General features: G+C 38.3%; 2 protein-coding genes across 2 annotated transcripts; both read right to left on the minus strand.

Moving 5' to 3' along the window:
* Nucleotides 1-1,542: 1,542 nt before the first annotated feature.
* Nucleotides 1,543-3,847, minus strand: LOC126374627 (zinc carboxypeptidase A 1-like). The gene is made up of 5 exons (XM_050021316.1): nt 3,840-3,847; nt 3,341-3,440; nt 2,642-2,737; nt 2,232-2,450; nt 1,543-2,151 (listed from the first exon to the last, which is right to left on the minus strand). The coding sequence occupies exons 1-5, from the start codon at nt 3,845-3,847 to the stop codon at nt 1,543-1,545; spliced, it is 1,032 nt and encodes a 343-aa protein (XP_049877273.1).
* A 283-nt stretch (nt 3,848-4,130) lies between these two features.
* LOC126374683 (carboxypeptidase B-like) lies at nt 4,131-12,505 on the minus strand. The gene is made up of 7 exons (XM_050021399.1): nt 12,307-12,505; nt 8,364-8,409; nt 8,060-8,272; nt 7,173-7,254; nt 5,903-6,053; nt 5,545-5,705; nt 4,131-4,835 (listed from the first exon to the last, which is right to left on the minus strand). The coding sequence occupies exons 1-7, from the start codon at nt 12,329-12,331 to the stop codon at nt 4,197-4,199; spliced, it is 1,317 nt and encodes a 438-aa protein (XP_049877356.1). The 5' UTR covers nt 12,332-12,505; the 3' UTR covers nt 4,131-4,196.
* Between the last annotated feature and the right edge of the window lie 2,752 nt (nt 12,506-15,257).

Genomic DNA, 15,257 nt, shown 5'->3' on the forward strand with positions numbered 1-15,257 from the left:
ATGAAAGTTGCGTTTTCGTCAAGATGCTGCTAAGAATCCCCATCATCAATCTCGCCACCCCAACCCTCGTGAAATATTAACCCACTGATCTAAATGAAAAGCCTCTAGTGGTCCTGTCGTTTAAAATGCGATATCCGCCACGTGAAATTTAATACGCAATCCCGTGTACTACTTACTACCTAATTTTGCAGCTGAAATATTTAAAAAGGGTCGTTTAAAAGTTATTTAAAAGAACATGCATTTTTATATCCTATTTATCTGAGGTGTAAATCCGACAAAAATATTATTTTAAAATCTGTTTAAAGCTAAATCTAGTTTTACTTCAATTCACTTTATATCCGAAAATATCATGAGTGGATAAACGACCTTGAAAATAATATATTCGCGAATTTCTGGTTCTTTTATATCAAAACCCGGACGAATGAGGACTTTAAAAACGTTCCAGGACCCCATTGTTCAAGGAAACAGACAATTTAATTATCATAATAACAATTTATGATCAATTTCCGGGACCCGATGAACTTCGAAGATAATTTTCCTATATTTTTCCTGTTGCGTTGCTTGCAAAAATGCAATATTTCTAACAATATAGCTACTGAAACGAGCATGAATTTAATATCATAAGTCCCCAGGGAGTAATTAGTGCGGAAGCTGTTTCTTGGCTGTTTATTAGAAGTTAATAGAATTGGTAAAAGCGGGTGTCTCCCGCGCCTGGCTCGCCCGCTGCAACCTGTTGCCGACGGAACGCCTTCCGCCCATAGCCCGCCGCTCGCCTTCTACTACGTCCTCTTCCTCCTCACGCTCCGACCTCCAACCTTCTATTCTCTACTTATTTCTAATTTTACAAACTAATACTCACCTCATTCACAAATCTCCCGGCAGCATCAGCAATAGCAGCAGCATTTTTTAATACACAAAATGAATTACAGAAAAACAATCGTAACGGATTTTTAATTTTTTAAATATTTTGCAGAAAACAACTCAAAAATACGAACTCACTATAGAAAAAAAATTGCGACCAGAAATTAAAATAAAAGAAGAAACGAAGGAGTAAAAACGGTAATATTTGTGCGCGCGTGCGGCGGCCGTTAGCGAGTTAGAGTTTGGTGGTTTTATCAGGACGAGGAGTAGAGGAGCTAGGGAGGAGAGAGGTCAGGACCGGTGCCGCCGCCGCGGCTGACTGCGGAGTGGCAGCGGGCCGACCGACCACGGGCCCCACCCCTGGCGCACGCGCGCTGATCTTCTTCCACAGCGCATGACCGACATCCTACCGAAAAGTGGAAAAGTGACTCCTCCGTAGTAGATACACCATTATATATTAAATAAATATTGTATCGTAATAGATGCTAGCTCGAGTACATAATTTTGACTCAGTCGAAGATTTTCATACCCAATTTGAAACATATCTGCCAGAGAGTTTGCAAAGTGACACCACTACTGTGATTCCCCCCTTGTTTCGCTCTGTTTATGAATTCAGCCACCCGACGGGAACTTACATTTAAAGTGAATGAGACGAGAATAAAACGAGAAAGGAGTAATTAATCAAAACAGTTTGCTATATTTTTTATCATTGGCTATAGCATTGTAAAGCTCTCTGATTCCGCTGAAGTATCCTAATCGTAGAGAGGACTCGTATCCGCGGGGTAGTTGCTGGAACTTGGTCATGATGCGTTTGTCCTCCCCGAGGAACACGCGCATCTCGTACGCAAGCGGAGTGCCCACGTCGTACGCATAGTCCACGCTGTGACCGCAATGAGGCTTACTTTCAGTTTCATAAATACTGTGATTGAGAAACAGTTGTACACCTCCGGCTCTCTGATTAACTTTCCCCGCAACATCGCCAGCCACTTTAGTGATGTACGCGTTATTAGGAACACTATTCTGCGTGTAGGCATGTGGGTACAGAATGGCATGACCATCGCGACGAATAGATAGATACAGTTTCATATCTTTCTTATAGCGTGAAATGATGTTCTTTATAAAAATGGTCTCGTTTTCGGAAGCGCCACTCGGGCCTGGATAAATCTGTGAGAAGCCGCTCTCCACTCTCTCACATGAAGACCACTGGTATTCGAAATTCCGAGTGATATCCACGCCGTAACTGAATCCGTCGTCTGAAGGTCTTACGTTCTTTCGCCACGGTATGTTAGCCTGCAATGAAAAAGGGCAAAATAAAAAGTAATTTTTAATTAAATTTGATATTAGAACAAGTATAATAAAAATCGTCTCACATATCTACTGTACTCCATGCCGTCAGGGTTGGTAGACGGCAGAATGACCCACTTGACCTTCATTATCATGTCGTTGTTCTCCTCACACGCGACCAGCTGTTCTATAATGAATAGTGCCAGCCCTACTGAGTCTATACCGGCCATTTGGCCAGCGTCTATCAGTATCACGCTTTTTTCATCTTCATTTTTTTTATCCTTCAGTGGGATATTAAGGACAACCTGTTTAACAGTTTAATTTATTTAGTTTTTTAAGAGTAAAAATGCGATAGCAAAGTTGTATGGTGTGGGCTGGCCATTGTCTAGAAATAATTTGAGGCCTTCCAAGCTCTCTAAAAAATCTCATTTATTGCAGTTCTTCTATTTGACGATTATTATTTACTAGATTAAGAATAATATATAGAACGTTTTACCTCATAAAGATGTCGCCCTTCATAACTCAAAGCGTCTTCAAAAACGGATATAACATTCGGACAAAACTGTTTAATTGCTTTTAAAAATATCATTACCTGAAAATATAAGCAATCCATGGATGATCTTTGCACGGTATTATTAATATTATATATATATCAATCAATATGTAATTACGTGTGAACTGACTGTGTAAGTGTTTCATTCTGGGAGGCTAAAAACGCACATTGAGGCAATTCATCTAGTAAAGCAAAATTACCATTCGAAGTTTATTGACATAGCGCAAATGTCCAATTGCAGTAAGTATAGCTATTTTAGATGAATTGCTTCAATATGTTTGTTGTCGCGAGCTGATTCGCCGCTTATATGGCTAGAGAGCGCGGAGATATCATTGAATATGAACTAGTATCGTATCGTATAAGGGCTCTATCTCACTAGGATACTATGGTGGCGCTACCAACAAATTGTATGCAGCTGACAGCAGACACCGGGACCTATTTCATAAAACCTACAATTGTAAATTACAACATCACTTTTGCTTACAATTTGTTGGTGGCGCGATGGCGTGTTACTGATATATAATCCTTAGTTGTTGATGTTTGATGGTTAAGAATGCTTTTTTGGTATGTTGGTTTTTTCTACTGGCTATATAGCTAAGTTGCTTTAACACCTTGAGACTAAAATGAAGTTCAGTAGCTTACAGTGCTCACTCCGATACTAGCGTCTTCTACACACGCCTCTTCGTCCCGATCTTGGAGGGTGTCCAGCATATCTTGGTAACAAGTTCTTAGGGTTTTACACCTGAAAAGATTGAATCCTAATATAATTTTGCCTCGGATGGCGATCTCCCCGCAACAAAACTACATTAATACAATGCATACAGGTGTTTAGATTTGCGAAAACCTTGACTCGGAGTGTTGCAGGATAGAATTCGTTGAATTAAAACAATAGTTATCAGCGATAAAGCTCGAATATGTATAGTCATGAGCAATATAATGTACCCCTTTAGGACCCTGTCGCACTAACATATTAGACATTTAGTGAGACTTACAGTTCAATTTGTCAAAAAAGTTAATGTGACATGGTACCAAAGTGTATACATATTAATGCTCGTGACAGTAGGTAGAGTATCAAGGAAGTAAACCGCGCTCATTACGAGTACTTTGTAAATAAGCATAAAATAAAATAATGATTTCATACCCGCACATTGTTTGGTGACTGTTATGAAGTAACACTAAAAAGAGACAATAAAATTAATTATTATTTTTTCATAATTACGTTCTAAACTACTGATAAGAATAAAAAAGGCGGACCTGTAAAAATAAACAAATATAAAAAAGTATACATCTTCCGCTTTAAAATGTTGTTACAAGGTGCATTTATTACTTAGTTTTTTGAAAACCTGTAAGAATAAACCAAATAATAATAAAAGTCGTAAAAAAATATGAAAAATAATCATAACTTGTAACAGTATTGGCAAAATAAAACAAGTTTATCGTTTGGATTTTTTATTTCACATAAAACTAAAAAGTTATCGTTGTAGATTCCTTAACAATGTTAATGTTCAGACTTGTCATTTTCTTCTTTGTCTGCTTCATCAGATTCTGAGTCCCTTTTTGCCCTGAGTGGGCCTTTACCGTATTCTCTTCTGATCTCGGTAGCAAAAGCTCGGAACCCATCGTACAGTGTCGGCAAGGTCTTCTTGAGCTCTTCTTCGGGGTAAATAAATTCATAGCCATCGGTGAGCTCCATGGTGTATGAGTACGGTATGCCCATTCCACCGAATGCGAAGTCGTCACTGCCTCCAGCTGCCTCGTACCACTTGCCAGCACTCAGCACTTTGAACGGCAGTCCACCAGCATCCGCGACCGCCTTAGACACAATCTTCGCAAGCCTGTCTAACTTCCTCCACCGCTTGGGCAGCCGGTCCCTAGTATACCCCCACGGATACACGAGATATTGGCCATAAGAGTGCAAAGAAAGGTACAACTTTATCCTGTCTCTGTATTCCAACATGATTCTCTTAACAATTATAGTTTCTGGTTCTGAAAACGGTCTGGGACCAGCGTAAGTTTCCTTATCGCACGGATTGTGGGACACTCCGCTCACACCCCATTTAAATCCATAATTTCTGTTGCCATCGACACCGAAGCATCCCCCCTCCATGGCTGACATAGTCTTCCTCCACATTCGATTCTGTAAAAAATATCATATATTTAACAATGAAACTAAACAGGGTTCTTAGGTAAGTTGTAATCTCGATCGATGCGGGGACGATGGTATTAGATAGATGTCAATTCGCACGCTTCGCTTCCTCCTTTTTATTATTCTAACATAATATCCGCCGTCTATAATGGTCAAGGTGACCTAATAATCTTCTTCTTCTATCGTGTGGGTTATGAGGTGAATAATATTATTGAGCTAAAGGCCTAATAATAAAATAATAATAATAGTGTTCTTTTCAGTATCATGCGAAGACTGATTGTCGTTGTGTGTGTTGTATGTTGTTGTGTTTGCAGAAACAGTTTTTTGGAATGAATTAGGTGTCTGAATAGAGGACAAAATGTACACTTATGGCATGATAAGTCTGTGTTAATACTAGTGACAATATAAATATACATAACCTAGGTAATCAAACAGCTCACCGCGAAGTGAGCCCTGACCAAACGTGCCCATGATGGTCGCTGCGTCGTGTTACCCCTCTGGACTACCGGGGAAATTCTCTGACAGAGGAAATATCCTGATGGAAGATTGCCTCCTCTTTTATAATAAGAATAGTTTATTTTAATAGTCTATATTTTAAAATTTCAACCCTTTCGATCTTTCGGTGAAATTTGTATTCCGGTCTTCCCCACATTATCTACGGTATAAATAAGGGTACTTCTGAAAGTATTTTACTACTCACCGCAGAACTGGCCCTGGTGTATTCGTAGCCATCGGGATTAGCGCACGGCAGGATGTACCAGTCCACCCCATTCAGCTCACTCCGTGCAGATGGATCGGTCACAAACCGGTGGATTAAATATATCGCCATCGCAGGCGCCACCCATTCTCGAGCGTGGATGCCTGCCGTCATACAAATAATAGATTAACGCTATTGCTCACAAAACATACGAATATCATACATGGCTGTGTCAGATGGCTTCATTTAAAAAAAAAACTAATCGCAGTAACGTTAATATAGAACTTATTAACATAAAACTGGTGGCAGTAAGTGGAGATGACAATAATAAAAATAATATATTACTTATAATAGGTATTACCTGCGTCAATAAATATGATGGGGTTGCCAGCTTCGTGATTGCTGGATATCTTGACCAGCCTCATCTTCCGACCCTGATAGCTGCTGCCCACCTCTTGAATACGGATCTCCTTTGGATACTGCTTAGCTAGGCCCAGAATTATGTCTTGTATCTGAGAAAACAAAATTGTATTTGAATTAATTAAGTTTTTATGACTAGATTTCTACTCGTATGAAGTATTTTTCCGCCTCCCTTTTCATTTTCTATGGGGTGATATCCAGGATAAAGCCCATCCTGTGTTCTTCCTTCGGTCTCAAACTATTTACATTACAAGTATTAAATTTCATCTAATTCAGTTCAGCGGTTTAAGTGTAAAAAGGTTTTAGACAGAGTTTCTTTCGCATTTATAATATTCGTATGAATTTGCATCAGACGCCATTCGTTGCCGGGCGATAACTTTGCCTTTAACATTTAGAAATTTTCGTTTTTTGGGGTTATTTCAAATATGGGTCTAAAATACAATTTAGCATGCACTAGCAAAACCACCTAACTTAATTTAATTTTCGACGAAATATTGGCCCCAATTCCTGCTCACAGACAACATGCATGCAGAGTTATAAAAAAAAAACCAAAAGTAACTGCTAAGTTCATTAGTGAATATAATTATGTTACTTAAAAAGGTTATTAAATAAAAGACGTCTAATAAACAGTTCAATTAATAATAGGGGTAATAGAGTTAACAATCTTCTCTTTTGAATCTTTTTTCAGATATACCTAACACTCAATTTTGGAATCTAGTGTGTTTAGTTCAAAATCTAGTGTGTAAATTGCCTAGATGGGCTGGTTAGGTACTTGTACAAAGAACAAAGACAAAAGCGAAAGTGGTTACAAGGTGGTTTCTAGCGACCATATGTTCTAGGTTGTTACGTAAAATCATAGGGTAGTCACACATAAACTATCTACATAATTATACGTACCTAGTACATGCCATTCTTTGCAACCACTCTTGGTATAAGTTATGATGAGCTATATCGGAATGAGTATCAGCCCGTTGCCTTTATTTCACCAATTTTTTTTTGACGTCATTTATTGACGTCATTTTTATTGACGTAAATTTGCCTCGGAGAGTATATTTTCTCAGTCTCTCACCCAGCACAAAAAACAAGCTGATCTTAACACAAAAGAAGGACACAGATCATAATATACTAGACACGCATACATCTGTGTTTCTAGTACTCTATGGTCTGTGACAGTGTGCTCCTATAAAGGCTATGATCATTTGTATACTTACAGTAGCATGTGAGTGGTAATTAAACGCTGGATTCGAGTTCATTGTTCTTCTCCGAGGGGTCCGCTCTAGATCCACGAACTTCCTGAAATAGTCAAATAATATATTTCTTCTAGACTTTAAATAAAATAGTGGGTTTCCAAGTTTTGACAAAACATGCAACTGCCCTGTCATTTTTTTTTGTAAATTTGTCACGGAGAACTTTCTCTACATAGCTGGATTTATTTCGTTGTGAAGCACAACCCACATACGTATATAATTATGTTTTTTGACATAACTTATCGTATGTCTTTTCAAATGGCATTAACTTCTTGGCCGGACAAATGGAGAGCGTTGAGGGCTCTCATATAGTTAAACTGTTCCATAGAACATAAATTATATAAATAGGGCCTCCTGCCCTAATTGTGAGTTCATCACGTTGCGCGTGAATTGGAGAAAAAAACCAAAACTAAACAGTAATTCAAAGAAATAACTATGTAGTGATACATCAAATTTTCAAATTACTGAATTTTATAATAACATTTTATGTTTTTTTAAAGATTGTCTAGTAGGCGTGTGAAACGTTCGTTAGGTATGTACAACTTGACGATTCAAAGTGTAACTGTGTTGCCTACTGAATAAAAATATTTTTTTAATTTGAATGATAAACACAAAAAACATGTAATGTTATGCTGCTATATCATGCCACGGCATAAACATTCATGGCATTAACGTGGTAGCGGGCTGGTAATCCACAATTCTTCTGACTAATGTTAGAATAGAATAGAATCAGTCGGCTTTCGACCGATACCTACATCAGTATGCTAATGAACGACACAGCACTGGCTTTTGCACTTTGACAGATATTTGATGCTAATGTAAATCTTTATCTATATATTAATCAATCTTACCTCCCATAATTTCTTTCCTTCACTTCTAGTCGTAATAAGTGCGTCAGTGCGAAATCCTTTAGGAGGTGAAGTTTGTCTGGAGGAACAAGTACGTCCATACTATCATTCACTCCTCGACTGCGTTTCAATACCTCCACTCCTTCGGGGTCATTGAACTTTAGAATTGACGTCATCTGCGCCTCATTTTGGGGATACAAACGGAGAAGAGTGTGACTGGAAATAAAAATAAAAAATAAAATTGTAGTGTTAAAAAATAGATACCTTTTAGGTATATTTGCTTTCAGCGTTTTTCAAACCGACTTACTTGTCATATCGGTCCGCAATACAGCCTCTTAATAGCCCAAAGATACCTGCAAAAGACATTCCAATATTACATTAAGGTCAAACTCTATGATAGCAGTTTCTTCGATGTCTTACACGGTACCTAAATACATTGATAAAACACAATACCATGCAAATATCATTTCGACTTATTTTTAAAGTTCAACAATTTTAAATATTTAGTACCACTTCCTATTTTGTAAAAAATATGTGCATAAAATTAATTAAGCGCTACAGTTTGATATATCAATTTATCATTTTCTTTCGCCTGCACAATTTCTATAAATTTTGAAAGGTCACCAAGCATCAGATCGTCCATGACGCTCTGAAAGGAACGACATATTGTGTCGGCTAAAATATCATCATCATCATCAGCCCATTAACGTCCCCACTGCTAGGGTACGGGCCTTTCCTATGGATGGATAGGGAGATCGGGCCTAAAAAAAAGTTTTCGTCTCGAGCTCCTCCGTGCTTCAGAAGGCACGTTAAACCGTTGGTCCCGGCTGCATTAGCAGTCGTTAATAACCATCAATCCGCACTCGGCCTGCGTGACGGTTTAAGGCCCGGCTAAAATATGCTTGGAAGAAATTTGTTCCTAGCACTGATGACATAAGAGTCTTTTCTTCATTGTCCAATAATAGCATGGTCGCACCAGCAACCTATTTCTTCGCCCTCGTTGTTTACAATACAACTATACCTCCCTTCCAATTTGAGTTGGTCACGTCTCCAGAACGTTTTATTTGCGTGGAACGATTCTTTAATTTGTAACGACATTTATCGTGTTTCTCTTCCCTCAAGTAATTGAGCTGCTAGGGAACCAATCCGGCTTCTGGTAGGCCAATTTCGCAGCAATTGATGTCATTAGGCCGCCCTTTGACGCCTGAATCCCCGATCATTTTAATTTAATAGAAGTATGGTAAGTACGCTTGGTGCGGCTAAGGGTTCTATATACAATAAATACTTGACTGTCATAATATACTTCTATGTACTTGTGTATAATGACTTTTAATTACTTAACTACCGACCTCTGTGGTCCAGCGGTTGAGCATTGAAATCACGATCCGGAGGCCCCGGGTTCGAATTCCGGTGGGGACATACCACAAAAATCACTTTTGTGATCCCTAGTTTGGTTAGGACATTACAGGCTGATCACCTGATTGTCCGAAAGTAAGATGATCCGTGCTTCGGAAGGCACGTTAAACCGTTGGTCCTGGTAACTATTTACTGATGTAAGTGCCTTTGACTGCTCAATCATAACCCTGACACCAGGGTTGATGAGTGTGGTATGCCACCTCACTCCCCACACGATAAGAAGAAGATTACTTAACTGGTTGGTTTTTAAATGTATAAAACCTCTTAACATAAACACAAAAAACATGTAATGTTATGCTGCTATATCATGCCACGGCATAAACATTCATGGCATTAACGTGGTAGCGGGCTGGTGATCCACAATGTCTTATGACTAATGTTAGAATAGAATAGAATCAGTCGGCTTTCGACCGATACCTACGTCAGTATGCTAATGAACGGCACAGCACTGGCTTTTGCACTTTGACAGATATTTGAAGCTAATGTAAATCTTTATCTATATATTAATTATTCTCTATTTGTATACTATCATAGTATGTAACTACATGATGATGATGATGATGATGATGATGTCCTCCCAGACGTATCCGTCGACGGCGACACCCTTAGCTAGTGTTAGCCTGGGCTCTTGCATGGGCGCGGGCGTGACTAGCAAAACCAAATTTAGTTTTGAAAGTCCTGTTGCAAGAAGCACAATAGAGAGTCCCATTTGAGTTATAAGTGTAGTGGTAGGAGGGCTTGGGTCGAGTTTTTCGGATCTGGCGTTTGGCGTCAAGATCATCAAGACGGGTTCGTTCAAAGTTTTTTAATCCCGATTCGACAGCAGATCGCCAGTCCGATCTCTGAGTGGCAAGCTTCTCCCACGATTCACTAGACGTGCCAATAGCAGTCAGATGACGTAACATAAGTATCATTTAAGATATTATAGTTAACTAATTGTACTGAATTAGACGTTCTGTTTTATACTACTTAGGAAGGTATGGCTCTGCCCTGCCCGGCTTATAAATTATTTCTTGTAGATATGTTTACGTTTCATTCTTTATTTCAATATTCGCTCGAAGTAGCCCTAAACGCGAATGTTTTTTCTCTGGCAATAAGCTGCACTGGCAAGGAGGGAAATTAAAGCGGAGTGAAAGTAGACAACTTTGATCCAGGCGCAGACGCCAATAGACGGAGATAAATTCAAATTACATTTGTAAGACTGCCTCCAAATTAAGAGAATTGCTGTAGAAAACTATATTTTGCTGTAATGTATACCTATTTTACCTACTTATCTGAGGCTAAAGAAAATAATACCTACTCAATGAAAATTAATAACATCTAATTAGGTATAATATACTTTTTTTCTTTTCTAAAAAAGTAATTTGTAAATGTTTTCTACACTCAGCTGAACTCGGTCCTCGGCCCACTAATCAATGAGCTTTGGATCTAAAAAGGCCAGATTGAAGCAATTTAGCTAAAAAGTAATAATGCATTTTGACGTTGTGCATATTTGAAGTAAGAACGCAATCTCAACAAGTGTCAAATAGCAATACAGATTGCTTTTTTAGACGAATTGCTTCTATGTGGCCATTTTAACGCCCCTCGGCTGTACGGTTCATCATAAATGTAATCTTTCTCAGGATTTATATTCTTCTTCTTCTATCGTATGGGTTGTGAGGTGGATTACCCCATCAACCGTGGTGTCAGGGTTACTATTGAGCCGCCAAAGGCCCCTGACATGGCTCATGTAACGACTACTAACTTACATCAGTAAGCAGTAACAGGGACCAACGGACTTTATATTTTGTAGATTTAGAAATATAAAAACCGTTTTTTATATCTTTTTTCTGGCATTTTCATTATCTACGTAAGTTATAGGTATAAGGATTATCATGGTCCTCAGTTATCTAATGTATAAAATTGTGCTAGGAACAAAAAGTATCCGAGATTTGAAAACTATAAAATTATTTTGTATCGAAGTAATGTGGCGTGAGAGTGCGCATTGTCGAATTAACTGCAACGGATTGCATTTGTCGTGTCGTGCGTGTATTAGGTATGCGCATTATTTATTGATTATTAACTTGATAGATATCAGACCAGTATAAAATAGAAACTACCTTAATCTTCTCCTCTTCTTATCGTGTGGGTTGTGAGGTGGGCTACCTGCCTCATCAACCCTGGTGTCAGGGTTATGATTGAGCCGCCAAAGGCCCCTGACATGGCTCATGTAACGATTACTCACTTACATCAGTAAATAGTAACCGGGACCAACGGCTTAACGTGCCTACCTTACCGTATCCGTTGCCATATCTACCTTAATTACCATGGCAACTATTTTTTTACACAAAACTTTATTTATTTTTTAATTTTCTACAGAGTTGATTTTTTATTCGCTTGATTGAGAGGAGGCCTGTACCCATAAATGGGGCGTACCTATAAAGGCTATTTATGTTTATGTATTCTTATAGATACAGTTCCAATATAGCATCAGGCATATATATCCCCAAAGGGGTAGGCAGAGCAGGAAAGTATACACAATACACGCCCTCCTCTCCAGTTATGTTAAGTCCCATTGCATTAACCGGCCACCAATCCTAACGTTTATCCTATGAATGAAGTTTTTTGCAACTTAATCAATTATCGTAACATAATTCAATTACGTACCTACCTATTCGTATTTACATAACATAACATAACAAATATTTTTATTGCGCGCACCAAAATACAAGATACAGAAACAAAAGAGAACTAAGAGCAATAGACTGCGTTATTGCTAAGTAGAAATCTCTTCCAGGCAACCTTTGGAAATTTTTTACCCATAAATAGCTAGCTATAATTATTAACCAACTTACCTAACACAATCAGGAAACGCGCCATCACTCGCACTTTTCAAATTATAGCTATCACTGCAATTATTATGAACAATTAATCGCTGTTTTATTAATAATTAAAATTAATGAGTTTTCGAATGTTCGTTTACGCGCACGTGTTTTGCGCACGTTTTGTACGCGCAAGTTGGGCCGGTGATGCGCGCTCACTGGCGGCCCAATGCGCGGCCTGCGCGCAAGCCTGCGCGGTATTGCCAACTTTCTTTTCAAAACTATCTGTTCTTGTCTGTATAGTTGATTTTATTTACACATAAAAAATGCCTACCCAACTGTCTCATAGGCATCACATATTCCATACTTCTCTTTTATCTAAAGACTGATAAAAGCAAGTTCAGTACCTACCTAGTTACGGATTATGTGCATAAGATTTATCCTTCCAGCAGACTTGAGAAAATGTGAATGAGAAATTGTGTTTATCAACAATCATAAGTGAACCAGCATAATATATGAGTATTAAGTACGTGTGATAATTATGATTATGATAATTAACTCCACCAATCCGCAGTTTTACATTGTGGTATGCAGCATACCGTATGCTCCATACGCTCTCCAACCCATAAGGGTAGTCCTGTGCACAGCAATAGGACATATACATACATTCTATACGCGGCCCACTGCTGGGCACAGGCCTCCCCTCAATCAACCGGAGGGGGTATGGAGCATACTCCACCACATTGCTCCACTGCGGGTTGGTGGAGGTATTTGGGCTAGTAGTCCGGGACCAACGGACATAAACGGAACGGAATAGGACATATAAAAGTTGTATAATATGTTAGGTAGTTATGTGAATTGGGGAGGTTTAGTAGGAACACTCATGCGCTAGCAACACCAGCGTCTGCGCAACCGGGACACGAGGAAATCTTTACAAGCGTAACGGTACACGTTCACCCTAATTACAAGGACGGTCGTAAATTACCACAAAACTTGCCTTTAATGAGCACTTTCAAGGGCGTTTCTTATTGAGGCTAATTAATTGTGGTCAGTTGGAAATATGAACGACAATCGGAAATGCGATTCGCGTGTTAATATTTGTGTTTCGATGATCAGATTTTTTTACAAATTCAGGAATTTTGCTTTGGTGACATTAAATACCTAGTTTAAGGAGACAGAACAGTGAAAGAGGATATAAAAAAATAAATTGCTATACCAATCTAACACAAAACATAGGTAGGTGTTATAAGCTTACCGAGAAATTGAAGTAGGTTGTTTTTTTTATTTAAAAATAAATAAACATCCTACACTTAAATCGATTCCATCCAATAAAATTTAAATCTCACTTTTAATTTATTTCTGGAACTTTCCCCGACTGTGACTAAATCCCGATTATAGCGACCAACCGGAGCATATCATTCGATTTTCTGTCCAACGTATTTGCCCCACATACGACGTGTGTTCATGTGACATATAGAAAACAAGTCCTGCCGGCTAATTGATTCGAGATCAGGTTTAATGAACCCTAATGAACCGTAGTGCGCAGTCGCCCACGCGACATAACGGACCTCGGTATTGTCATCTCACAAATAATAAACGAGTTCAATAGATCTGTTATAGAAAACATGTTACCGAGCAGTTGCTTGACTTGATGGCTGGCGTAGATACGTTGAAAGTGTTAAAACGGTGCGGTATAATAGAAGAACAATCATCTAGCAGTTGCGTACTTGACGCTAGGACTAAACCATCTCTGGATGTCAAATTGGGCTCTTAGCGATAATGCCGCCTTTGCCCACCTTAGAATAAGTCTATCCTGTAAATGTTTTGTAAATTTGTGTGCAATAAAGTGTTGTTATTATTATTTATGCCGTTTCCATATCTCGGGCTTATGGAGTCCCGAACTTTCGGAAGGCGTGCGGGGGGCCGAAGCCAACATGTAGAGGCCCCTTAAGACAATTTACTCTAAATGTTGTGTGACACCAACCACCAATTATTATTATTATTATTAGGTTTTGCCTTGTGGAGTCCGTAATATTGATACGATTATACTGTTTTGTTGACAATATGCATTTCTTATGTGGGTACTTACTTGGTATTGTGTCCTTTATAGGGAATTTCGTGTCATAACTTTCTGGAGCCTGCGACTTTCAATTCTATCACCGAACAGACAAGCTACAATCACACTTGTTTACACTACACAAAGGCAACACTACATCACATCACAACAATATAGCATTAAGAACAAACGGTATATTGATGTTAAAGGATTCTCGTTTTATATATTATGGCATTCTTTTCACATATTATTCGTTCGCTTTTGTCTCTTTGTCCTCTTATGGATAATGTTACCCGTTATGTTATATTAGCCCAAATTCTTGAATAAGGATGGTTCGTAAACGCAAGTAGGTATCAAAACGGGACATTTACTTTCTTTATTCTCGCTTTATAACTTGTTTTGTATGCAAAACTAGTCGAACCTGACATATTTGCAGGCAAGCGCATTAGAACACAATAACAATACAAGAGTGCGATGTCCATTGCAGACTTTCTAAATACAATAAATACCAGCCAAAGATCTGAACTTGTAAGGTACACCTAAACTAATGTGTTTATAGTTTCCATCATATTAGCGAGCTTTCTCATGACGCGATTTAATTCGTGCGATATCCGTATAATATAAATGTCGATTTGAGTACAGAGTAGATGGCAAACTTTTAATAAATTGACAAAACTTATAAAAAAGTACATACATATACAGTTTTGGAGCCAATTGTCGTAATTTCTGTGCATTATATTATGTATTTGCATATTTTTGTAACTTGTATTTTATTATAAGACTATGGTTTTAAATTGTCATGTAAAATTATAAAAGTAAATAAATAAATAAATACATTAACTTAATTCCGATAATAGTAGGTTGTTTTCCTCAGGTACAATTTTTTTCTTCATACATTATCATGTACTTACCTACTTAATTAACATAT

The sequence above is a fragment of the Pectinophora gossypiella genome, chromosome 17 (assembly GCF_024362695.1).
Source record: "Pectinophora gossypiella chromosome 17, ilPecGoss1.1, whole genome shotgun sequence".
NCBI classification, from domain to species: domain Eukaryota; kingdom Metazoa; phylum Arthropoda; class Insecta; order Lepidoptera; family Gelechiidae; genus Pectinophora; species Pectinophora gossypiella.